Source organism: Ascaphus truei, unplaced genomic scaffold (genome assembly GCF_040206685.1).
Source record: "Ascaphus truei isolate aAscTru1 unplaced genomic scaffold, aAscTru1.hap1 HAP1_SCAFFOLD_97, whole genome shotgun sequence".
NCBI lineage: Eukaryota > Metazoa > Chordata > Amphibia > Anura > Ascaphidae > Ascaphus > Ascaphus truei.
In genome coordinates this window covers 401,083-428,038 of record NW_027457309.1, presented here as the reverse complement: position 1 = coordinate 428,038, position 26,956 = coordinate 401,083, and the positions used below count along the sequence as shown (strand labels likewise).

General features: G+C 45.2%; 1 protein-coding gene across 5 annotated transcripts in view; it reads left to right on the top strand.

The window, feature by feature from the left end:
* LOC142486594 (uncharacterized) overlaps nt 1-25,744 on the top strand; it is a 32,290-nt gene extending 6,546 nt beyond the window's left edge. Inside the window, exons 2-4 of one of the 5 annotated variants that reach the window (XM_075585185.1) lie at nt 240-1,066; nt 16,511-16,720; nt 24,924-25,744. In XM_075585185.1, the coding sequence (XP_075441300.1) occupies nt 16,714-16,720; nt 24,924-25,720 (804 nt within the window). In that variant the 5' untranslated portion in view covers nt 240-1,066; nt 16,511-16,713 and the 3' untranslated portion in view covers nt 25,721-25,744. Of the gene's footprint in view, nt 1-239; nt 4,413-16,510; nt 16,721-24,923 lie in introns of those variants that run through there. The other 4 variants (XM_075585184.1, XM_075585186.1, XM_075585183.1 and 1 more) reach the window with 4 other exon arrangements.
* Nucleotides 25,745-26,956: the final 1,212 nt, after the last annotated feature.

Here is a 26,956-nt window from a genome sequence, read left to right as displayed (position 1 = left end):
TGTACTTATTGATTAAAAAAAGCTAGTATAACGTTGTCTTTCACGACGAAGAATGGTGGTTTCTCTCGTATCAATGTCAAAAGATCAAATTGAAGATGGAAATAATGTAAGTTCAATTTTTGTTACCTATCGCTTATCAGTAATTGATCTTAAACTATTCCAATCCTTTTATGATTTTTACTTTTATTAATTAAAATGAAATGATTTATTTTAACTATAATTTCATAATTTTGTTTTAGATGCATTCTGCTGAGCATGGACAATCTGCAAACAGCGAGGGTATGAATAATCAACAAAATCATGATAGATGTTTCTCATCAGTTGAACAAAGCCTTACACCTTTTTGCGAAAGGGAGATTAATTTCTATGACGATTCCAATGCTGATCCTACTTGTAGGCCAACCAATGATCCAACAACTTCTTATGAAGATGAGCACAATGGAACTGGAAAAAAAATAAGTACTTGGAAACAAGCAAATCCTTCACTTTGGAAGGTGAATTTGACCAAAGACAAACGTTCTAAATGTTTGCCGTATAAAACCAAGTCTGGTTTAAAGGCAGCTAAACAGCCTAAAAGCATCGATTGCCGAAAATGCCGCTTTAAATGTCAGAGAAATTTTACGGAAGACGAACGAAAGAAAATTTGTGAATTGTATTGGGGTATTAAAGATTATCAACGGCAGAAAGAGTTTATTTTAAAGTACGTAAAAGCTTCAGAACCTAAACGGAAGACTATTGCAGAAGGAATAAAGTCCCGTCACGAATCAAGAGCGTACTATTTGCAAAATGCTAAAGGAGAAATCTGGAGGGTGTGTGGGAAGTTTTTTGAAAAAACATTATGCATTTCAAATGGACCAGTGAACCTAGCCATGGCAAAAAAGAACTTGCTGGGTTGTTTTGATGGAATTGACCACCGTGGGAAAAAGCCCCCCGGCAACAAAACAAAAGATCGTGACTTGAGCTTAGTCCAGCAACATATAGAAAGTTTTCCGACGGTACCGGGCCGTTACGTGCAGCAGTCTTCGAGTAAGATGTTTCTGGATGGCAAGCTGTCGATTCGTAAAATGTATGAATTGTATTGTGATTTTTGTGCTTCAATTAACGAGACCCCAGTGACTTGTAATGTTTATAGAAAAGTGTTTGGTACTCATAATTTCTCTTTCTTTCGACCAAAAAAGGACCAATGTACAATTTGTACCCAATTTGATTTGTCTGATCCATTGAAGAAACGAGAATCAAAAGAGTATGACGTAGACATCCAACGCAAAGATGATAGTAAAAAAAGCGAAGAGTCAGGTTAAGGAAAAGTCACTCAATTACTCTGCACATCAAATGTAACAGACTGAAATGTACTGCGTCCTGCAGATACCTTCTTCTAATGCAATGTAAATGTATTCTAGTCTCTAATAAAGATCACGGGGGATATCAAATATTTCAATCAATCAATCAATCTGCTACTTTAGGGGTTAACATTGGTTAGAAATCATGTTAAAAATACAACAATTGTTTTTATTGCAGGCAAGACCCTTCCTGTGTCGGTGTTAATCTAGAAAGGGGGCTTAGCCTGGGGACTATCACCGATGGCCCACTAGAAGTGAAATATGTATAGTTTAGAAGTCTATGGATGATAGCCAGATAATGGGCTGTCAGCCTAATAGAAAACCTTAGCATTCTTTAAATATCTCCTGTGCATCACAGAGAGAGGTGACAAACAGGTCACCACTTGGTCTGAGGGCGATATTCAATATAGGATATCATGTAATGACATCTATTTTGAAGAATAACATACTGTAGATATTCAAAACCAATGCAATAAGGCCAAAACATTCACGTTTAGTCTGTGGCAAGGGACAGATATCCATTTGTCGCTCAAATTTAGGAGCAAGCCGGTCAAAACTAGTATTGTTACTTACAGCAAACTCACCTGAACCTATTGATATGACTTGCGTCTCTCTAAATATTAGAGAAATTAAGATATGAGGTCTTTTATATATTTAGTCAGACTTTTAAAATCCAAGGAAAGGAGTTTTTTTCCCCCCTTAAGTAATAAAACTGTCAGCCAGAGCTGATTAACGAGAGGGGTGGGCTTTTGTTGTTTCAATGAGGAAAGATAGTACATAAGTTTCACCAAGGTCATATGAAAATCAGACAGTCACACAGAGGTGTATTTGGGATGAAACGTGTGAATTTTCATATTTCCTACGCCAGTGACCTCTGTGTGGATAAACCTATGACATGGTAAAGTATTGGAATTTCTACCTATGTTTGCTCTTTTATTTTAAGAAACTTGGCTGCTTTAATTGTAACTGTATGTTCCTGTAATAATATTTCTGCAACCTAAGCGTTTTTGTATATTAAATTCAAAACTTTTAATAAGTAATGCTTTGGGCTCTGAATTAACTGTTTGCACGCTCTGTAGATTTTTGGACACATTTTGCTACAACAGATTTGCGTGTGTTAAGTACATAACTTTTCTTTAATAAACAGGGGCCATTAGACGCTACAAATTTCATATTTGATATTTCTTAAGTGGCAGCAGATGGATTTAGATGTTAATCGAGTAATGGGTAAATATTGACTTCTTTTGAAGTACCTTGTGGAGGCGAAATGTGAGTTGGTTAGTTTAGCCGTGTGAAACAGACAGAGGAGATACCCGCTCAACCTAAATTAAGTGTAGAACGAGCAGGTGCACTAGGGTTTTTAAATATATAGATCAAAAGACTGTTGTCAGAGAACCCACCAAGGGGTGGAGACAGCAGGAGATCCGAGTAGCATGCACTCGTTGCTCTTCGAAGTATTACATGTGGGAAATGTGATCCCGTATGGGACCGTGGCACAACCTATTATGAACTAAATACTGGTCCACAGTGAATCGGACTGAATACGTCCCAAATGGTTGAAATTATATATATATATTAAAAACAATTTATTATTAATAAAATAGTAGGGACCACATATATACAAAAGACAAACACAACTCACAGGCTTAAAATATGGCTTAGACCGGCAATGTGACCCAGAATCAATGTAAGTGGGACCATTGTGCGAATGTCCGGTGAGTGGTGAATTGGTATTCAGAAAACTGGCCCTAAATACATACCGCTACAAACAAAGGGATGAACAGAATCAGCTTAATGGGGGAAGGGAAGGTACCCCAAAATCTAGACCTCCACTGGCCCTATGTCTGATTCCCAATGCAACAGACGTAGTGGAACCTATACACAAGAGTAAGGTGACCATTGTCACCAGAGGCAGAGGGAACTCTATATACCAGATGTGCTTGTGTTACATTTAACATTAATGATCCTTAGTAGTAAGCACTAGAGTGCTGCTGTGGGTATAGCTGGTGATAGCATCAATGGAGCACTGTATGGTTATACGGCGCTATACAACTAAAAGGCCGATATACACAAAGGATAGGTAATAATGCACAGTGTGTATAGACCCTAGAAAAATAGTAGCTGGGACCAATTTGTAAACCTACAGTGGCCGCACACAGTATATGTGTGGTCCCTAATAATATATTAATGTATTATTAATAAAATATCATTACTGTGCATTTCAACCATTTAGGACGTATTCAGTCCGATTCACTGTTTACCTGTATTTAGTTCATCATTGGTTGTGCCACTGTCCCATACGGGATCACATTTCCCACGTGTATTACTTCAATGAGCAACGAGCGCATGCTACTGGGATCCTCCTGCTGTCTCCCCACCTTGGTAGGTTTTCTTTGACAATAGTCTTTTTTGTTCTAGTTTAGCTGTGTGTAATAACCCTAGTTGCATAGATGTCACATGCTCACAAGTGTGCTGTCCGTGACAAATGGTATATTTGGATGAATTGAGGGGAGATCGTGTTCATTTGAGGAACCTTTTGTGGAAGGTTAAAAGTGGTTCAGCTTGATAGCTGTATTTTAACCATTGTCCCATATGCAGGTTATAATTTAACCGTGTACGAAAGCGGTCATGATAAAAAAAAAGCTTTTGTTATGCTTGGAAATAAATTAATGGCAAATATGGCAGCACAGCAATTGTCTCAATTTATTGATGTGTATATAAGTCCCTGGCTCTAACAAAGTTATCGCTCTTCTCAGATACATGTGGAGGGCAAAACTAAAATTAAAATGAAGCTGCTATTTTGCTACATGCTGGTTCTGCTACACGTCTTCAGGTAATTGAACACAAATTTTAAAAACCGGCCACTCATACATGGAGTGCAATTCAATGCACTATGCAAACGAACACTGTAAAAAGTACCGGTCAGTGTTCATTATGAATGAATGGTTGCATATTTTCAGGGAAGCTAGGCCTAACAGAGGGAAGAATAAAGAGAAGGCTCCTTATGAGGTTAAGAGAATTTAAGCATTCAGATTATTATGATTTGTATGCAGTCAATACTGCAGCTTTTATAAAAAATAAAACTATTGATGACATTTCATGGTTTAAAGCAGGCCTGCACAACATATGGCCAGCGCGCAGCCCGCCTGGCCTCTCTGTGCGGCCCGCCTGGCCTCTCTGTGCGGCCCGCGATGACTCCGGCCGGGCGCCAGTTAATTAATTAAATTAAAAAAAATTAAAAGTTTAAAAAAATGGCAACGATTCATCTCCTTCCCCCCTCCACCCCCCCCCCCCCCCCCTCCCACCCCCGGGTTTTGCGGTGTGCGGGGGCAGCAGCAGCATGAGGAGGATGCGGTAAAAGAGGTGTGTGTGTGTGTGTGTGTGTGTGTGTGTGTGTGTGTGTGTGTGTGTGTGTGTGTGTGTGTGTGTGTGTGTGTGTGTGTAAAAAACGGGCTGGTGGGGGGTGGGTGTGAAAAACGGGCTGGTGGGGGGTGGGTGTGAAAAACAGGCTGGTGCAGAGGTGGGGGGTAGGCTGTTGACATGTGAGGGGGGGTGGGCTGATGACATGTGAGGGGGATTGGGCTGCTGACATGTGATGGGGGTTGGGCTGCTGACATGTGAGGGGGGTTGGGCTGCTGACATGTGAGGGGGGTTGGGCTGCTGACATGTGAGGGGGGGTGGGCTGCTGACATGTGAGGGGGGGTGGGCTGCTGACATGTGAGGGGGTGGGCTGCTGGCGTGTGAGGGGGGGTGGGCTGCTGACGTGTGAGGGGGGGGGGGCTGCTGGCATGAGGGGGGGTGGGCTGCTGGCATGTGAGGGGGGGCTGCTGACAGGTGAGGTGCAGGGGGGGAAGTGATGTGAGGTGCAGGGGGAGGGTATGATGATGTGTTGCAGTGGGGGGAGAGTGTCATATTGAGGGGAGGGGGAGAGTGTCATATTGAGAGGAGGGGGAGAGTGTCATATTGAGAGGAGGGGGAGAGAGTATCATATTGAGGGGAGGGGGAGAGTGTCATTTAGGGGAGGGGGAGAGAGTCATATTGAGGAGAGGGAGAAAGAGAGTGTCATATTGAGGAGAGGGAGAGAGAGAGTGTCATATTGAGGAGAGGGAGAGAGAGAGTGTCATATTGAGGAGAGGGAGAGAGAGAGTGTCATATTGAGGGGAGGGGGAGAGCGTGTCATATTGAGGGGAGGGGGAGAGTGTGTCATATTGAGGGGAGGGGGAGAGTGTGTCATATTGAGGGGAGGAGGAGAGTGTCATATTGAGGGGAGGGGGAGAGTGTGTCATATTGAAGGGAGGGGGAGAGTGTGTCATATTGAGGGGAGGGGGAGAGTGTCATATTGAGGGGAGGAGGAGCGTGTGTCATATTGAGGGGAGGAGGAGAGTGTCATATTGAGGGGAGGAGGAGAGTGTGTCATATTGAGGGGAGGGGGAGAGTGTGTCATATTGAGGGGAGGAGGAGAGTGTCATGTTGAGGGGAGGGGGAGAGTGTGTCATATTGAAGGGAGGGGGAGAGTGTGTCATATTGAGGGGAGGGGGAGAGTGTGTCATATTGAGGGGAGGAGGAGAGTGTGTCATATTGAGGGGAGGAGGAGAGTGTGTCATATTGAGGGGAGGAGGAGAGTGTGTCATATTGAGGGGAGGGGGAGAGTGTCATATTGAGGGGAGGGGGAGAGTGTGTCAATGATGGGAGGGGGACAGTGTCATATTGAGGGGAGGGGGAGAGTGTTATATTGAGGGGAGGGGGAGAGTGTGTCATATTGAGGGGAGGGGGAGAGTGTGTCATATTGAGGGGAGGGGGAGAGTGTGTCAATGATGGGAGGGGGACAGTGTCATTGAGGGGAGGGGGAGAGTGTCATATTGAGGGGAGGGGGAGAGTGTGTCCTATTGAGGGGAGGGGGAGAGTGTGTCATATTGAGGGGAGGGGGAGAGTGTGTCATATTGAGGGGAGGGGAAGAGTGTGTCATATTGAGGGGAGGGGAAGAGTGTGTCATATTGAGGGGAGGGGGAGAGTGTGTCATATTGAGGGGAGGGGGAGAGTGTGTCATATTGAGGGGAGGGGGAGAGTGTCATATTGAGGGGAGTGGGAGAGTGTGTCATATTGAGGGGAGGGGGAGAGTGTGTCATATTGAGGGGAGGGGGAGAGTGTCATAATGATGGGAGGGGGAGAGTGTCATATTGAGGGGAGGGAGAGTCATATTGAGGGGAGGGAGAGTGTCATTGAGGGGAGGGAGAGTGTGTCATATTGAGGGGAGGGGGAGAGTGTGTCATATTGAGGGGAGGGGGAGAGTGTGTCATATTGAGGGGAGGGGGAGAGTGTCATATTGAGGGGAGGGGGAGAGTGTGTCATATTGAGGGGAGGGGGAGAGTGTCATTTGGGGGGAGGGGAGAGTGTCATATTGAGGGGATTGGGAGAGAGTGTCATATTGAGGGGAGGGGGAAAGAGTGTCATATTGAGAGGAGGGGGAGAGAGTGTCATATTGAGAGGAGGGGGAGAGAGTGTCATATTGAGAGGAGGGGGAGAGAGTGTCATTGAGGGGAGGGGGAGAGAGAGTGTCATATTGAGGGGAGAGAGAGTCTCATATTGAGGGGAGGGGGAGAGTGTCATATTGAGGGGAGAGGGAGAGTGTCATATTGAGGGGAGAGGGAGAGTGTCATATTGAGGGGAGGGGGGAGAGAGTCATATTGAGAGGGGGAGAGGGTGTGATTTAGAGGAGGGGGAGAGAGTGTCATATTGAGGGGAGGGAGAGAGTGTGTCATATTGAGGGGAGGGGGAGAGTCATGTTGAGGGAAGGGGGAGAGTGTCATATTGAGGGGAGGGGGAGAGAGTCATATTGAGAGGAGGGGGAGAGGGTGTGATTTAGGGGAGGGGGAGAGTGTGTTATATTGAGGGAAGGGAGACATGGGGGATGCTGACTTGTGGGGGGGATGCTGACATGGGATGCTGACTTGGGGGGGGGCTGCTGACATGGAATGGGCTGGGGGGATGTGGAGGGGGTATTGTGTGTTTGATGTGGAGGGGGGTATTGTGTGGATGAGGGGGAGAGATGGGGGTATGAGAGATAGATGGGGAGTATCGTAAAGGTTGATAGTGAGGGGTTCTGGGGGAGATATGAGGATGATGATGATGAGAGGTGCTGGAGGAGAGATGATGATGATGATGATGATGATGATTTAACCCGTGCGGCCCAATTTTTTTTTCCTTGGAGCAGTTCGGCCCTTCTCACTTTACGAGTTGGGCAGGCCTGGTTTAAAGTAAAATGCTTAAAGTATCAAAAAGTCTAACCAGGCACCATATTTTACAGGTACGACCATACTGGGCCCTACAAAAAAAATTCACATTTGAGGTCGTGGTAGACCATCTTCTAGCAGTGTAACTCGAACAAAAGCAAACAACAAATTACTACCATTGAGTCGAGCAAAAAAAAGAACGATCTTGTTAGGCTTTGTGAAAGTGGTGTGATTCCAGATGAACTACCCCAATGGTACGGAAGCTTACTAGCTTTGAAAAATAGACAATGAAATCCTTGAAGAATCTGTGTAATCCAATAATACATATTTATTTTGTAGTTCCTCTGCTATCATACCACTTTCACATAGCGAAATCAAATTAAAAATAGTGGTGGATAATTTTATAGAGTGGTTTGCACAATTATTCTTAATTATTGTCACGAAGTGGCACTATGTTCGATTCTTATTAAAACTAAAGTTTACTATGTTAGATTTAATATAGGATGTCAAAATAAAAATATATATAATTTTTACTTTAAATGTGTATTTTGTTGATTTTGTACATTTCAAATTACTTGACTTCAAAATAAATAGTGATTTTCTGCAGGTAAGAAAATTCTTTAAGTGCTGCTTTTTTTTTTTTTAATTAGCTTTTTCCATGATAATATGCTTAGTACAGAAAATAAAGTGTTAAGGACTCATTAAAGACCCCTAATCTTCAGAACTTGTCATATCAAAATACCTTCCTTTTTTTTAAATAGAGAATATTTCCTGTCTAAAAGAACATTTAATCGCTTTTAAGCACTTTTTCCTCAGTACACAAAGAATGTAGTTAATAATTTTTACCTCTACAACGACTATATATACTAAAAAAAAAATGTATCCCTATTTCATTCTCACATCATTCTGCAGATGCATATTTCTCCACCCCTGGCTTTATCTTCTGTGATCAATTTCCCATACATTCTTTATCGTCTTGCATTAAACGGCAATGGATGGAAGGGAAGTAAACATTATTATGCCCCTTTACAAAGAAGCATTAGTAAGACCACACCTTGAATATGGAGTACAATTTTGGGCACCAATCCTAAGAAAAGACATTATGGAACTAGAGAGAGTGCAGAGAAGAGCCACCAAATTAATAAAGGGGATGGTCAATCTAACTTATGAGGAGAGGCTAGCTAAATTAGATTTATTTACATTAGAAAAGAGGCGTCTAAGAGGGGATATGATAACCATATACAAATATATTCGGGGACAATACAAGGAGCTTTCAAAAGAACTATTCATCCCAAGGGCAGTACAAAGGACTCGGGGCCATCCCTTAAGGTTGGAGGAAAGGAGATTTCACCAGAAACAAAGGAAAGGGTTCTTTACAGTAAGGGCAGTTAAAATGTGGAATTCAATGCAGCGGCCAGAAGCTCCATGTGCACAACATTAAAGGAGAACTCATAAAAGGTATTAATGAGGTGGTATCTCACTCCAGTTAGATTAGCTAAATTTGTCCCTGGGTATTCCCCACTTTGTCCCAGGCAATGGGGAGGAACAGGGGATTTGTTGCACATGCTGTGGTCTTGTCTTCAAATTGCACACCTATGGAGGGAGATTCGGGATTGGATACAGAGGATTTTGGGCCTCGAAATTCAGCTGGACCCATGGTTATTCCTATTAAACAACTCGACACAGGAGGTGTCAAGAGCAGGAAACAAATTAATAGCACACTTTGCAACAGCAATGAGGTGTGAGACTGCAGCATTGTGGAACCAGAATGCAATTCCATCCATAGACAAAATCAGGAATAGAATGTGGTTTGTTTGTCAGATGGAGAAGTTGACAAGTTTGGTTGACGACACTGGCCCAAATTTCCAAAAGGTTTGGATGCCGTGGTTGGCTCAGACAGATATTTAAGGGGTGAGCAATGCCACTATATGGCTTTGATAAAGGTAAATGAGTTCTCCTTGGATGAGTAGCGACTGGTGGGGACACAGGACTGATAGGTAACAATCTAGGCCCCCCTCACTAAAAAGAGAAGGCGGAGACCCCCCTTTTGCAATAAGTAGAGGGATAGTTCACAGGATGGTCTGCTGGAAGCCGAGCCAAGATCAACCAGGCAAGAGAGTTACATCACAACGACCTCCCACCCCTACCTTCCCCATGTCCTCCCCCTCCCGTGTTTGTTATTTGTTATGTGTCGTGGAAGTACGCATAGGCAGGGGGTCTGTATTACAAATATTCTGATAGAAATATGTGTATATATGTATGTGTGTGTATGTGTGTGTGTGTGTATATATATATATATATATATATATATATATATATATATATATATATATATATATATATATATATATATATATATATATATACACTAGCTGAGAGACCCGGCGTTGCCCGGGATGTAAATGCGTAATAGGTAGTATTATTTATAAATCGTGGAATAATAGGTGACTGTTTGTTGTAAAGGTTGGATAATAATATTGAAAAGAAAGATGGAAGAAAATGTACAGTAATATGATGTTGTTTAAAAATGGTTTATTGTAAACACACCACAGTACAATGTATATTTTGGTGGCATAAGTGATGTAAAAATCTGAGTCGTGTGTCCTGCTAGGGTGTGAGGCGGCGGGTGGCGCGTGGGTTGTGAGTGCTGTGTGCGAGTGGGGGTCCTGCTAGGGTGTGAGGCGGCGGGTGGTGCGTGGGTTGTGAGTGCTGTCTGTGAGTGGGGGAAATGCAAGGGTGTGAGGCGGCGGCTGGCGCGTGGGTTGTGAGTGCTGTCTGTGAGTGGGGGTCCTGCTAGGGTGTGAGGCGGTGGGTCAGTGATGTCGGTGCGTAGGGGCGGGAGGCAGCAGGTGTGTGTGGCGGCAGGTATGTGTCGAGTGTGGCGGGTGTCTGTTGAGTGCGTGCAGCGGCTGTGAGGCGGTGGGTGAAAGGCAGAGGCGGCCGGAGTAAGGGCAGGTGAAAGGCAGAGGCGGGGGTGGGGAGGCGGTAAGGCGGGCATGAAGGCGAAGGGCGGCGGGAAGGGGAGGAGGGGGGCAAGGGGTGGAGGAGGGGGGCAAGGGGTGGAGGAGGGGGGCAAGGGGTGGAGGAGGGGGGCAAGGGGTGGAGGAGGGGGGCAAGGGGTGGAGGAGGGGGGCAAGGGGTGGAGGAGGGGGGCAAGGGGTGGAGGAGGGGGGCAAGGGGTGGAGGAGGGGGGCAAGGGGTGGAGGAGGGGGGCAAGGGGTGGAGGAGGGGGGCAAGGGGTGGAGGAGGGGGGCAAGGGGTGGAGGAGGGGGGCAAGGGGTGGAGGAGGGGGGCAAGGGGTGGAGGAGGGGGGCAAGGGGTGGAGGAGGGGGGCAAGGGGTGGAGGAGGGGGGCAAGGGGTGGAGGAGGGGGGCAAGGGTTGGAGGAGGGGGGAAGGGTTGGAGGAGGGGGGTAAGGGTTAGAGGAGGGGGGTAAGGGTTAGAGGAGGGGGGGGAAGGGTTAGAGGAGAGAGGGGAAGGGTTAGAGGAGGGGGGGGAAGGGTTAGAGGAGGGGGGGGAAGGGTTAGAGGAGGGGGTGGAAGTGTGGGAGGGGGTGGGAGGGGAAAGGGGAAAAAGAGGTGGAGGGGGGGAAGAGGAGCGGAGGGGGGGGGGGGTGGAAAGGGGAGCGGAGGGGGGGTGAAGGGGAGCGGAGGGGGGGGAAGGGGAGCGGAGGGGGGGGAAGGGGAGCGGGGGGGGGGAGGGGAGAAGTGGTGGGAAGGGGGAGGAGGGGGGAGGTGGTGGAAAGGGGGAGAAGGGGGGAGGAGGGGGGAGGTGGTGGAAAGGGGGAGAAGGGGGGAGGTGGTGGAAAGGGGGAGAAGGGGGGAGGTGGTGGGAAGGGGGAGAAGGGGGGAGGTGGTGGGAAGGGGGGAGGTGGTGGAAAGGGGGAGAAGGGGGGAGGTGGTGGGAAGGGGGAGAAGGGGGGAGGTGGTGGGAAGGGGGGAGGTGGTGGGAAGGAGGAGGAGGGGGAAGGTGGTGGAAAGGGAGAGAAGGGGGGATGTGGTGGGAAGGGGGAGGAGGGGGAAGGTGGTGGGAAGGGGGAGGAGGGGGAAGGTGGTGGGAAGGGGGAGGAGGGGGAAGGTGGTGGGAAGGGGGAGGAGGGGGGGAGGTGGTGGGAAGGGGGGGAGGGGGGAGGTGGTGGGAAGGGGGGGAGGGTGGAGGTGGTGGGAAGGGGGGGAGGTGGTGGGAAGGGGGGGGAGGTGGTGGGAAGGGGGGAGGGGTGAGGCGGAGGGAAGGCGGGGGGTGGGAGGCAGTGGGAAGGGGGGGGGAGGCAGTGGGAAGGGGGGGAGGCGGTGGGAAGGGGGGGTGGAGGGGAGGTGAAGGGGGGTGGAGGGGAGGTGAAGGTGGAGGGGAGGTGAAGGGGGGGAGTGGAAGGGAGGTGAAGGGGGGGGTGGAGGGGGGGGTGGAGGGGAGGTGTTGAAGGGGGGGGGGGTTGAGGGGAGGTGAAGGGGGGGTGGAGGGGGGGAGGTAAATGGGGAGGTGAAGGGGGGGAGGTAAATGGGGAGGTGAAGGGGGGTGGAAGGGTGAAGTGGAGTGAGGGGAGGTGAAAGGGGGTGAGGGGAGGTGATGGGGGTGAGGGGACTGACTGTAGCGCTGACTGTAGCGGCGCCGGGGGAGGGGGGGTATCGGGGAGACACTGGAGGGGAGGTGAAGGCCGCTCACTCACCCATCCGGCAGGTCCCACGTGGATCTGAGGCGGGAGGCAGCGTGTTGTGGCCGCTCCCCCGCTGTGTCCCGGGCGCCGCCATCTTGGGCACTCGGCGCCGCGAGGCAGCCTGCCTGGCCACTGGCTTTTCCCCCGCCGGGGAGGGGTGAGTTGTAGCGCCGGGGAGGGGGGGGCATGTATATGTGTGTGGGGGGGAGAGGTGGGAGATATAGAGGGGGGGTCTCGCACGGCCGCTGACACTGGGTGGGGGGGGGGCGCTGAAGGGGTAATAATAGTGTGTGTGTCCCGCTGAATGTAGCTGTGCCGGGGGAGGGGGGGGGTCGGGGTGAAAGCGCGGGAGACACGGGGAGAGGAGGAGGTGCGCGCGGGTGCTGCTAACACTGTGAGCCCCGCTAATGTATGTAACAGTGTGTGTGTGTGTGTGTGTGTGTGTGTGTGTCACTGTGTGTGTGTGTCACTGTGTGTGTCTGTCACTGTGTGTGTGTCCGTGTGTGTGTGTGTGTGTGTGTGTGTGTGTGTGTGTGTGTGTGTGTGTGTGTGTGTGTCTGTCTGTCACTGTGTGTGTGTGTGTGTGTGTGTGTGTGTCTGTCACTGTGTGTGTGTGTGTGTGTCCCTGTGTGTGTGTGTGTGAGTGTGTGTGTCCCTGTGTGTGTGTGTGTGTGTGTGTCCCCCTGTGTGTGTGTGTGTGTGTGTGTCCGTGTGTGTCCCCGTGTGTGTGTGTGTGTGTGTCTGTGTGTGTGTGTCCCCCCCCTGTGTGTGTGTGTCCCTGTGTTACCTGTGTGTGTGTCCCTGTGTGTGTGTGTGTCCCTGTGTGTCCTTTGGCCCGTCACTCCGCCTCAGGCCAATGAGAGGTATGCGGGGGCGGGCGGGCCAAGGGACCAATGAGATTTCCCCTAGGGACACCGGACATCCAGGCAGGCAGGCAGGCAAACATACAGTGCTTTCACTAATATAGTATAAGATAGTAGATGAGGTTGAAAAAAGACTTCCGTCCATCAAGTTCAACCTATGCTAAATTTAGACAACAGATACTTTATCCTATATATGATATATATATATATATATATAAGAAAAAGAAAAGAAGAAGCGTCAGCTCCATAGCATAATACTGTGTGATTAAAACACAAATTTATTTAAAGACAAGAGAGGCCGCCAGGACATGCACTCACTTCAAAAATATAAAAACCATTCATGGGAGACAATCTGAAAACCTCCAGGAACTGTGAGGGGGAGGATGCAGCCAAGGAGCAATATTCGTGGTAAAACTTTTGGCGTAGGTTGAAGAATGCAGATACTTATCCGTGATGAATGTCGTCAGACCAGGAGAGGGAGGGGAGGTGGAGACATATTATCCCTTGAAGAAGTCACTCACGTGACGAAACACGTCGGACGTCATGACGCATGACGCATGACGCACTGACGTCATCAGCCTACCAGGAAGTGTTTGTAAGGAGCTATAGCAGTTACATGTGGGCTGGATTTGGCGACTTATTGCGGACTGACTGAGAGGAGAGAGGCAGTTTGTGCTGCATGGTTGGGTTGGTGTTTTCGTATTGGACTTACATAGACCTCTGGATCCATATATATCATCATTGAAGTGGATAATATCTCTCCACCTCCCCTCCCTCTCCTGGTCTGACAACATTCATCACGGATAAGTATCTGCATTCTTCAACCTACGCCAGCAGTTTTACCACTAATATTGCTCCTTGGCTGCATCCTCCCCCTCACAGTTCCTGGAGGTTTACAGATTGTCTCCCATGAATGGTTTTTATATTTTTGAAGTGAGTGCATGTCCTGGCGGCCTCTCTTGTCTTTAAATAAATTTGTGTTTTAATCAAACAGTATTATATTTTCTGTGTTTTATGTTCTGTCTCTGGTTTTAAATATATATTGCCATGCTCAGTAGCACTCCTCTGTGACACTCATATGCTTATATATATGTTGTGGTTATTTTGGAGGTTCAATAGGAGCTTGTTAGGTGTCCAGTATGTTTTACAATTCTTGTTCAGCTAGTCTTAGCTGATTGGAGGGTGGCAACCTCCTACCTAATTGAAGCTTACCCCCTCCCACATTTAAATGGTTACAAGCTCACTCCATAGCATCTCCCACTCTCAGGGGAACTTGCTTGCTTGCAGTATGGTTGTGACAAATCTAATACAGAGTGCTTTTCCTGGTAATGGACAGGTTAATAAAAGCTTCAATCAGACTTAGAACTTTGCAACTAATATTGACAGATTTATTATAAATCATTCTTCCTGGTATTGCACAGGTTATTAAGAATTTATATTAGTGTTAGGGACCCCTGGAAATGTGGTCTGCCGTGCAGTGGCTCAGGGGCTTACAACAATTTTGGCCAAAAATGTTAAACTAAAAGACCATTTTATTTAATAGATATTTATACATATATATTTAGGCACTGTACCGTGTATGGTGATGGAAAAATAAGTGTGACTAGCGCTAGTGTAAACAATATACAATATACAATATTAATTGAACCTGTGATACAGAGTTGTTAAGGTAGTCCTTGAGCAGCCTGAGAGGTTGATCTGGTATCTCCCAACCAGATATAAAGTCTGTGTGGATGAAACCTCCTATGGCGCTGAGGGAAGAATGGACGTTGATTCTCTTGCAACAGATCTTTTGTTTGAGCTGAAAAAACCTCAGAAAAGGAAGACAAAAAAAGGCAAAAAACACTGCGATAGTGTATTACCCAGGGATATACTAGTGTGTACAAATCAAGAGCATTTATTAAAACATGACAATTAGGACATATATGACATTTAAACAATTAATAGATTAATCGGATAAGATATAAAACTTCCAAGCGCTTGTGCTAAGGAAGATGTGCTGCTCCGCCATGGTAAAATTGAAATCCTACTCACCGGACATGAGTAGGACATGTGCAAGGGTTTAGGGTCTTTTCCTCCAGAAGACACCGCTCGCTGTGGAGTGCGTCCGTCTATTAATGCGGGGGGACCGGCTTCAATGCTCGTGGGCTCGTTGATCACTTGCTGCCCGAGTTCGCCCGATCGTCTCCTCCGATGACGTCACCGCCTGGATTCCAAAGCTACGGTGTCCCTGAGTTGCCAAAACCTCTCCTACGCGTTTCGAAAATCCTATTAATGGGTCTCTTCGTCAGGGATGGTTGCTACATGGGATTATGCTTCTATTTATTCCTCAGAATGTTCAAATAGGATAGTTGATGTGATTGTCTTTTGGGTACACCCTAATTAGAAGTCCTTCGTTATAGGAATACAATTATATCAATTGTGTTTGCATTCAACATTTGTTATACATAAAACAGTTTATGCACAGATAACATGAAACGTGACCTTGATACAAATCACATTAATATTAATATTAATATTAGTGGATGAAGCGCAATGAAGTATTATAATGACTTGCAATTGGTCTTGTACATGCTGAGACCCAGGGACATATATTTATGGTATAATTTCAATCCATTAATTATGAGTTAATAGGCTCATTTTGAACTAATGTTCAAATGGAAGTTAAATGATAATTCCCTGATGTCCGCATGGAGAACAGCAATATCAATACAATACAGACAAAACATATGCAGATAGACACACAAATATGCATATATAATTATAGTTAACACCAGAAACTTGATGGTCAGCAAGCACTTGTGTACATATAGTAAGCTAATAATTAAGAAGCTGATTACTCAGAGAGACATATCTTGAGAGACTAAAGAACAAAGAATTTTTTATAATATTATGTGAATATATATAGTGTCAATGTGAATAAATATTTATTTATTTAATTATTTGTGTTATTAATCATATATATACACATAATATAATTTTAATTATATATGTATTAGATTACCGTGATATCAAATATAATACAATGAATATATTTTTAAATTTTTTTTATATATTAAATCAAAACTTTTTTGTGATAATACTATGTGAATATATATAGTGTCTAATTAATTATGTTATTAAACATAATATGTTGAAATTAATTGTATATGTGTTAAATTAATGTGATATCAAATACTATAATAAATCAATTATAGTATATAAATTCAGTGATATTAAATGTACTGGATCAATTTTTTGGATTGGTGATTACTCAAAGACTGACATTGCCGGCAGACAAGGACAGGGGCATATTGCTCCTTATTTGAGGAAGGCTGACAGATCAAATTCAACATTTAAACCTAGGGGACTGAGTGTTTTTAATTCAAATATGCAGTAGGATTCCCTTCTAGAAATAATGTTTATTTTATCGCCCCCTCTTTTACAGAATGTGGGACATTCTATGGCATGACACTTCAGTCCTGCTGGACTTTGTGCATGTTTTAATTTGAAGTGGAGAGACACATTATGAGCTTCAAAGCCTTCAACGAGCATTGAAGCCGGTCCCCCCGCATTAATAGACGGACGCACCCCACAGCGAGCGGTGTCTTCTGGAGGAAAAGACCCTAAACCCTTGCACATGTCCTACTCATGTCCGGTGAGTAGGATTTCAATTTTACCTGGCGGAGCAGCACATCTTCCTTAGCACAAGCGCTTGGAAGTTTTATATCTTATCTGATTAATCTATTAATCGTTTAAATGTCATATATGTCCTAGTTGTCATGTTTTAATAAATGCTCTTGATTTGTACACACTAGTATATCCCTGGGTAATACACTATTGCAGTGTTTTTTGCCTTTTTTTGTCTTCCTTTTCTGAGGTTTTTTCAGCTCAAAGAAAAGATCTGTTGCAAGAGAATCAACGTCCATTCTTCCCTCAGCGCCATAGGAGGTTTCATCCACACAGACTGTACCGTGTATGAGTTTCACTGGATGTGCCCTGAGCTCTGTCTGTGTTTTATGTTCTGTCTCTGGTTTTAAACAAAATAAACCTAGCAGCTTTATCCAATAGTGGAGCACCCCCTGAACCCCTATACCAGGTTCCGGGTGACTTGGGCATGAACTGGGCACCCCCTTTATACTAGGTGTCACGGGAGATCTACAAGTTTCCCCCACTATGTTACAGAATCCCACCGGGGACTATACCATAGGCTCAATCAGCATCCCACCTCTGCCACCAGTAAATATAAAGCTGTCACGGTAGACCAGGTCTCAAACACATTAATACCGGGATTCTGGATTGAGCACAACAAGGAGGGTAAAATAAATTGTAATTTAATTCCTTTTTTTTCTTTTTTTTCCAACTGTGATTTTATTGGGTTTTCAGCATACATACATTGTTTCACAACCCATTGGCAATCCTTTGTACTCCCCATAAATCTACACACAACAAATAGACAAGACAAACGTAAGACCGACATGACAGGCCCTCAATAACATCACAAGGGGCCAACAGGGGAAGGGGGGCGGGCCATTGTAGTCGAATGCAGGATGATCACTCTTTCTCCAAGGTATTTAACCTCACTCTCTCTTCCTCCCATTCTCCATCTTGGTGCTCTAATCCAGGTCCTGTCTTGTTTTGCTTAAACTGTCCCCATCCGTTCTGTTCGCAGGGCACGTATATATTGGCTAATGTAATGTCCTGTCCCTTGTCTATTAGTATGAGGTACCTCCCTTCTCTGTCCCTCATGGTCTGTTCTATCGTCAGGGGGAGCCTATTTTGTATCAGTGTGGCTACACCCCTCTTTTTAACCTTGGCTGAGGCCAGATAGTAGTTTTTGAAATCTTTATCAATATATTTAGGGAAGGTGTCTTGGGTAAAATGGGTTTCTTGGACCATCAGGATGTCCGGATTCTTTCTCTTGTAGTCTCTTAGAGCCATACTGTACGTCGTTTATTTGGGCTGTTAAAGCCTTTCACATTATGTGAAAGTATGACTATGTCTCTACTCATTTTGAATATTTTCTATCGTCCTCCTGCAACTTACCCCGCCCGGCATGGCCCCATTCTCTGTCCCACCAATCGGATGTGACCTTGCTCCTTTGTCTCTTTTAGATTCCTGGTCCTGGGAGGGGGTAGGAAAAAACATGAGGGAAACCCTAGTGAAACAAAACACATACATAAGTACAGAAGTCCATAGTGCCCGGACTCGACCGTCCCGCACTACTTCCATTGCCCTTGGGATTTGGCTGCTCCTCCATGGGATCTGGGCCCCTCTGTCCTACCCATCTTCCTGGCTCCTCTCACCTTCCCAAGGGACTTGCCTGGGCTTCCGAGGAGGAGACTCCTCATGACCCAGTCTTTGGCGCATCCTTGGGCTGAAGCTAGGCTTTGCCGCCAAGCCCCCCACCACCCGCCTTGTAGCTCTTCTACTTCAACCTACCTACCCTAACTATGTCTATCTAACTTCATTAATGTTTCTTTTAGTTGTTTGAACACCTAACCGAACTTCTTCTAAAACTCTACTATATTATATTCTAACTGCCCTAAACTACCCAGCTTTCTTATGGCTCTTATCTCGCTTTGTTCAGCTATGTCCAGCTATCCCCCTCCCTTGTCTCTTCTCCTCTTGCCTTGCATGTCCCTATTCACTTGGGGTGTAATCTGGCTCTTGCCTATGTCCAGCCTGACCAGGACCTTTCTAGGACTGGATCTATCTATCCCTACTTTAGCTACTCTCTCTCTCTTCTTCCTCTTCTCCCGTCTTCGCTATTCTGTCCCTTCTTGGTTGGACCTTTCCCCGCTCTCTAACCCGACCTGCATAGCCCCTGTCTCTCTAGCCCCTCTCTTTCCGTGTATCCGAAGCCCCCGCCTCTCCGTCTGCCTTCCTTTCCGCTGCCGACGCCTCATCCCCATTCCAGGGGGAATTCAATTCCTTTTAAGACAAACACACAATTTTTCACAATTACACTTAATATACACTTACTGGGATATGGAAACGAAATATAATGTCCACGGAACGAATAACAAAAACAAAGTCTCTGGGTACCACTGCACGGGAGCGGGGTGGTGCGCGAATAGAGCCATGCGACAGTCCTTGGCTAGGGGCGCAGAATGCAGCCCCTGTAACTTCACCGAAGAAAAACTTTTCGTTAAGTCCTTATAGGATTAGTTCGGGAATCCTTAGCTCTAACAAATTCTGGAAGTGGGGTGCAATCCTTTGTTACGATGTTTTAACCCCTCACACTTCGGATTTCCGCTGACGCTGGAATGGACCTCGGTTGAAGCTTAAGATGTTTCTTAGCTGAATCTTAGGTGAATCTGACTAAGACCGGGCTGCAGGCATTCTTATAGGCTTAAGACTCCTATCCTTAACCTGTACAGCCAATCACCCTGTGGGAATAACTTTTCTCGCCTATCCCAGACTTGCCAGTAGCTCACTAAACTGGCAGAGGCAGCTTCCCAGTCTGCTAAGAGCATGCGCTAACTTAGCACCTATGCTGCTTAGCATACGGGACCCAACCCCTTACCTGACGACAGTAAGTCTGTGTCGGCTACCATTTGTTAATACCCCGTTCTTCACACCGGTACAGGGTACTTTACTGTATCCCGCATGCCCTAACACTTCAGGGTATCTGAGGTTTTCAACTCCGGACTTCTCTAGACATTGGGGCACCAGCGCAGCGGGGTGCCCTTTGAAGTACGGAGTTGGAAATCCCTCAGCTCATGTTAAATGGATTCACTGCCGGGCTGACAGGAAAAGGTTCCTGTCTTCATATTTTAAAATACCTAAAACAAGGTTTATTTTCATACTGTATGTAACTTCTGTATTAGTTGGTGGTATAACAACAACATGTATGTGTATGACTAATCCTTAGCTATCTGCATTTCAAAAATTAGAGTGCAAGCTCCCTCCTAACGCAATTAAGCCCCTTAATTGAATGGGCTCTGTGATGTGGTCTGCGGTTTGACTTATAATTGTTCTGCGGTTAGAAGCCAGCGTACAATGTTGCATTACTTGCCAGAGTCAATAACCGCAGAAGCACTTCACCAATTGATCTTAATTGGTTAACGAGACCGCAGGATACATTGTTGCACTCTGCCACTTCAACTTGACCGCAAGCCATTATCCACTTGAATTTGTGGTTAAGGCTTTCCCTGAGCAGTCTGCGGTTTAGGAAGTGATTCAGGGCTTCAATGTAGCCGCTCACCGCAGGCGCGCTTATTCAATTAACTCTTTGTACAGTGCTAGGAGCCCCCCTTGCTTAGCGGGCACATTCTACACATACAGTATATATTAACGGGACTGTAGCTAGGTTCTGAGCTGCAGAAATGACACTTTATCTCTTTGGTATGACCCAGGGGACATCACTGTTGATATACAGGGAAAACATGGCATTATGGTGACCATACAGTTAATACCTCCACCCCCAACAGGGTTTAGGGGCAACTAGCTGGGCATAATACCTTTTATTATTGGTCTGGTTACCCCTTGACCGTCACACTAGGGACCCCTGTACCGTTCGTGGGATACCTTGATCCCCTATGCCCCTTTTACCTTTCTGGTCTGTGCTGAAGCAGGGACTCCTGGCAGTGAGCTGCAAGAACGTTTTCAGGGTAGGATTTTGACTGGGGCATTGTGCTTCAATGCATCCGAGAATCTTACCTGATTCCCAGATACACTTTTGGGGTTTCCAGTAACTCTGGAATCCCGCTACATAGCCACAATCTATAAAGATTTTCTCCTCAAAACCCAACCTGAAACTCCTAGCCTAGCAATCTCTGCTTGCTGGCATCCCTGGAAAGGCAAAAACGTAAAAATTCTTTGTCTCATATTTTACATACAGGCACAGTAGTGCATATACAACAGTCAGGTCCAAGAGCTGACACTCTAGGACCCCAAACCATGGATCAGGGGCAACTAAGTGGGCTTGACCTTTATTAGTGAGCCTGGTTACCCCTTCACTGTCACATTAACACCTTCATTACCTTTGCGGTTGATACCAAGCAGTCTGGGTGAGTGAATTACATCCAGAGATATCTCCTCCTTGTGACCATCCTTGGTAGAAAGGGTAAGTTTGGGTGTTTCCAAGGAGATCAAGGCTGGCTGGAGAGGATATCCATCGATGGCCTCCAACCCGATGGGCACAGATTTCTTTACAAAAGGAATTTTGTTTTTAAGGGCGAAATCTTGATCCACAAAATTCCCTCCAGACCCGCAATCAATGAAGGCAGAGGTGGAGGTTAGCAAGCCAGGGCCCTCAAGGAAGACTGGAATCATGATCCGAGTCGGCAGGTTTTCTTTAATAGGAGAGGCAGAAATTGTACCCAATGAGATCCCCTCATACCTTATTGGGTGCTGGCGTTTCCCGGCTTTGTGGGACATCGAAGCACCAGGCAAACCGCAGTAGAGAAAGAGGCCTTCATTCCTCCAGCATTGTTTTTCAGAGGAAGAGAGTTGGTGAATCCCTAACTGCATCGTTTCTGGAACATCAAGGACTGGGGAAAGGGTAGGAGAAAGACTGCGAATGGGAACATTGATCACGAGGGATCATGGATGACGACGTTCGGACTTCGTCTCCTGAAGGCACTGATCGACTCTAATACATACGGCAATGAGGTCTTTCAAGTCAGAAGGTCGCTCCAGGGCAGCCAATTCATTCTTAAGTTTTTCAGATAGGTCTTTCCAGAAGGCTGCTGATAAGGCCTAATCATTCCAGCCTGTTTCTGCGGCAATGGTCCGGAACTCGAGGGCATATCTTGCGACAGATCTATCATCCTGTGAAATATGAAACAGGGAAGATGCTGGATTAACCTTACGGCCTTGGGTGTCAAAGACCTGCCTAAATTCTCTCTTGAAGTGTGCGAAATCGTGAGTGAGCTCTGGACTTTGCTCCCAGATGGGAGATGCCCACGTCACCGGTCAGCAGGGCGATTATGTATGCCACCTTGGATCTATCAGAAGAGAAACGTGAAGGGGTCAACTCGAATTATATGTCACATTGATTGAGGAACCCTCTACAGCCATGGGGGTCACCCGCATAACGATTGGGAGTGGGAAGCCGAGGTTCAGGAGGGCGAGATACCTCCGAGGTAGGGGAAAACAAGGTTGAAGGTCTGATAATTCTGGACGGGGGTTGGCGTAAAGACAAGGTTGCTACACTTTGAGTCAAAGAAGTAAGCTGATTCTCCAGATATAGGAAGCTTTCATTAATAGAGGCCTGGGCTTGGCCCACCACAGGCAGGTCCATATTCATTTGGCTGAGCGTACTGTAACGCTTGTGCTCACCACGAACAAGTCGTGGCCCCCGGTACTGAGGTGGGAAAGTACGGAACTGCGCACCTGGAGGGTGGATAGTCAACGTAGCCGGGTCTGGGTTGGAGAGATTGGGTAAGTCCAGATACTTGCTGGAGTCCAGGGGCGGAGCCAGTAGAATGGTCGATGTCCGTTGTGCCGTGGTCAGGGGTTGGAGCCGGGAGAATAGTAGTTTGTCCAAAGCCGTGGTCAGGGATGGAGAGGTGCGGGTGGTCCGAGGCAAGCCGGGTTCGTTATCCAGAGAGTGTCCAAAATCAAGCCGGGTCGGTACATGTGAAAGCAACTAGAGAGAGATAGCAAGGCAAAACAGAATGCAGGAACACAAGGCTACACAGGTTATGCTCAGCAAAGCAGGATAGAATGAGCAAGGCATTTAAAGCAGACAGGAACCAATGAGGCAGGGGTCGGAGTGGAGGCACGGCCTCCGCGGAGGCAAGGATAGGCTGTAGGAGACAAGTGGGCAGAGAGATACTTGCCACGCAGCTGGGGAGTGGTGCACGACTTCACGTGTGCGAGAGAGGCATGACGCAACCGGGGGGCAGAGCGGAGCCAAGCTCCGTGGCACAGTTAGAAGAGCTGCGAGTGCACAAGCGCGCTCTGTAAACAGAGCGAGGGACTGAGATGCAGCAGGTAAGGAGGGAACACGCCGCGGAGGACGTGTTCCCCGATTCCTTACACCCGCTTACACGGCTTTCTGAACCGGCTTTGCTCCGATTGGCTACTAGGAAAGTTCCCACACATTGGCTGTAGTATTCTGTGAATGAAGACCAAAATACTATAAGAAACCCCTAAGCCAATGATATTTAAGATTCTCAGTGCTAGAAGTGCGGACAGGCTTTTCAAAAGTGCTCTTGCGCGAATAGCAAGGCACCAGCTTGAGAAAAATCTGCCCGAAAAGTCCCACTTTTTGTGGCCAAGTTCTAATAATCGAGCGTAGCGGTCGCGGCTGGGATTGCAAGACGATTTTAGTTCCAGAACGTTTGGGACTAACACCTGGTGAAGAAAAGTCCAAGTTCTCCGGAAAGAGAAAGGAGCGGTGGCGTGTGCAACTTCACGCCGATTTGGGAACCAGGAGATTCTGGGCTAAATCCCGGTCAGGGTAAAACTCTTTCTGAGAGTTCCCTGCACCTAGAACAGTCTAGTTTTCAACCCCCAGTAAGTGTGCTTTTCGTCTGTATTTTGTGTTTCACTGTGTGTATGCCTATTTCAGAGAATAAACTTCAATTTATTTCATTATCTTGTTTTGCTCAATGAATGATCCTGGTAAAGGTGTACAATAAACCTGGTCTCCCATGACAACTATGTCCATCTTTTCTCTCTTTTATGAAGTTGCTAGTTCCAGCCACACATCTTTGCTATTAGCACATTTGCACTATGTCTATTTTTTATTTTTCATGAATCACAGAGTCTTTGCGAGGTGAGGCCCTGTGCTATCTACCTTATGAGAATCATTGGATTTATTTGTCTACAAAACATCTCCTGAATCAGCTGCATCTCCCCTGTAGGGTGATTTAAAAAATATATATATTTTTTTCTTTATTTCATGTAAATTCTGGCCGATTCTATCACAGTGTGTTTTATTTTTTGGTGACACTAAGTTAACGCTTATTTTTTGTTGTTCACTGACATGGTTGCAACCTGAGCCACAATGGAAAGATGTGTTGCTTTTTACAAATGTATATCTCTGTTCACAATTGGTATGTTATGAGAATGTGTTTTGATTTTGCATTGCAATCTTTGAGCTGATTTGATTGGCACACAGTCCTTCCGTTATTTACCCTTCACATGCTAGCCTGTAGTTCAGACTGCTCCTCTCCGCGATTTTAATTTCAATATATAGTATACAACTAAGTATCTAAGAGACCCTTAGTTAGTTTTGCACTTTATTTTATTATGCTTTCATTTATTCACATATCTATTTTATATACACTTTTACACTGTATATTTGATTTTTAGTCCATACTCTTGTCACTATTTCTCCAGCTTTCACTGAATTGATTGGTTCTGTTGTCTATGAACTACAGACAGCCTGGTTTGAGTTGCAAAATATTTTCACTACCCACAATCAGCTGGTTAACATGTGTGTATATAAACTGGAACTTTTTGTATCCACTTTATATTGACAAAGGTCCAGGGAAGGACCAAAACATTGATCCTGCGTTAAATTTGCAGCTTTAAAAGAAGACCTCTGGAGAACTGACTATCTATCAGAACACTGCTTAGGAAATAAGGACCGTAATCACTTGTATAGTAAAAAAAAAATGCTTTATGCCCTATGAAAAAGAAATGTATTTGTTTTTTTTAAAGAAGCTGTAGTTCTCTATTCACCGTTTAAGTCACTTATTGTCCTGTAATCCTAACTTGGGAGCGGTCACTTAGCACAAGTAGATTCCACATATCTGAATTGTTTAAAACGTTATAAATCACTTCTTTTAGATAATGTTTGTCCAAGGTGGGCCTCCCCTTTTACAATAGTTCAAACAGAAGTGTTCAATTTATCTTAAAACTTTAAGAACCTTATTTGCTTACTTTTTATTCTTCTGCAGGTGATGAGTCTGTAAGGGAGAACACAGAAGAAGAATCAGATGTGTCTCTTCATTCACTGGATGGTATAGCAGAGGAGGATTGTCTCAAAGATGACCACATGGAGGAAACGTGCTGCAAAACAATTCTACCAACTACACAGAGAGTTGAAAGAAAATCACTCGAGGAATCCACTCCAATCATTCTTGTATATAATTCACAGAGTTGTATAGCGGCACAATATTCTTCGAATGAGAATTCTAATGAAGCAAACGCAACAACTGCAGAAATACCCAAAGACTCCAAGGCAAAGAAGTACAGAGAACTCTGTATACGCTCTGATAGATCAGAGTGTCAAATTCAACACACTACACACACTGTTGAGAAAATGTATGCATGCTCTGAATGTGAGAAAAGTTTTTCTTACCCATCAGATCTTACCGTACACGAGAGGATCCATACAGGAGAAAAGCCATATGCATGTGATAAATGTGGGAGGAATTTTTCTCACTCGTCCAGTCTCTTTCGTCACCAGAAAACACACACAGGAGAAAAGCCTCATAAATGCACTGAATGTGGGAAAAGCTTTATTAACTCATCAAATCTTGCTGTCCACTATAGAATCCACACAGGAGAGAAGCCATTCAAATGCTCTTCATGTGGAAAGAAATTTACTCGCAAATTATCTCTTGATAAACATCAGAGAATCCATGTAGAAGAGAAGTTGTATATATGCAGTAATTGTGGTAACAATTTTTGTGACTATTTATCTCTTGTTAAACACCAGAAATGTGAGAATGGCCCCTCTCCCGAACCATAATATAAAATAAATTATATTTTGCAAGATTGTTTTTTAATGTTTTGTTTTATATTAGGCATGCATGGGGAATTCATTAACCACAGAGACTGTGATCGTAGCTACAATCGATATCTCAAAAAAAAAAAGTTGGAAAGCTATACAAGGATATACCAATAAGTAACCATGTTGATGTCGAGCCAGGGAGAACATATTTGGACAGGTACACAGAAGGTGAGGTAGTGATTGCAGTTTGTTTTGTCCTGTTTCATTTTATTTCACCACTAGGTGGTGCTGTTGGACTGTTTGGGTGAGTGCCAATTAGCCTATCTTTTGTACTTACAATAGAAAATATTTGGAGTCAGGAAATAATTACATTTTCCCCTTAATTAACATCATTAGATCATGTTTCACTGGTTTTTTTTTTTTTTTAGTTTCTCTGAATCAATATACTGTAAATATAAATATAGGATAAGTATCTGTCTTCCAAATTTAGCATAGGTTAAACTTGGTGGACATTATGGGGCCTATTCACAAAGTGGTGATTAGTGGTTTAACGGGCGATAAATGGGCCTTACAGCGATACTGCCTGATCTGCTTTTTACAAAGCAGTGATAAAAGTGCAGTATCGCACTATAATGGCTTTTTAATGTCCATTAACCGCCAGAGACAAAAAAAGATTTCCGATAGGCCAAAAAAAGGTAATAGTGCTTTTTTTGCCAGTAACAGCTGTTCACAAAGCTGTGATAAGTTTATCGGCCTTAAAATCTCTCAATATTTTTGTCCCAGCTAAAGGCTTGTGCTAAAACGATTAAGAGATACATAAAATGATAAAAATTAACGGAAAAATGATTAACCCTATATCTCAGCGCAAAAAAAAAAAAAAAAAAAATATATATATATATATATGTGTGTGTAAATACAATAAGTGAATAATAAGCTTACTGCTAAGTGAAAGCTGCCAAAGGGTCTCTGCCTAACAAATTCCTCACAAACTCTTTTCAGACAATAATACAAAAATGCAATGACCCGGCGCTCCAGGCTACAACAATACCCCAGTCCAATGATTAGTCCAAATGGATATGGAAAGTTATTTTCAATATTCCAGCTGATGGAGAGATGATGATCCAATTCCTGGCTGTTAGTTCCGGACTCCTCCTAGTGAATAATAGACAAAAAAGGAAAAGACCATTGCGCAGCCACAAGAACCAATAAATGACTCCACGACAGATTAACGTAATGAATTTACAGAGTTTCTGT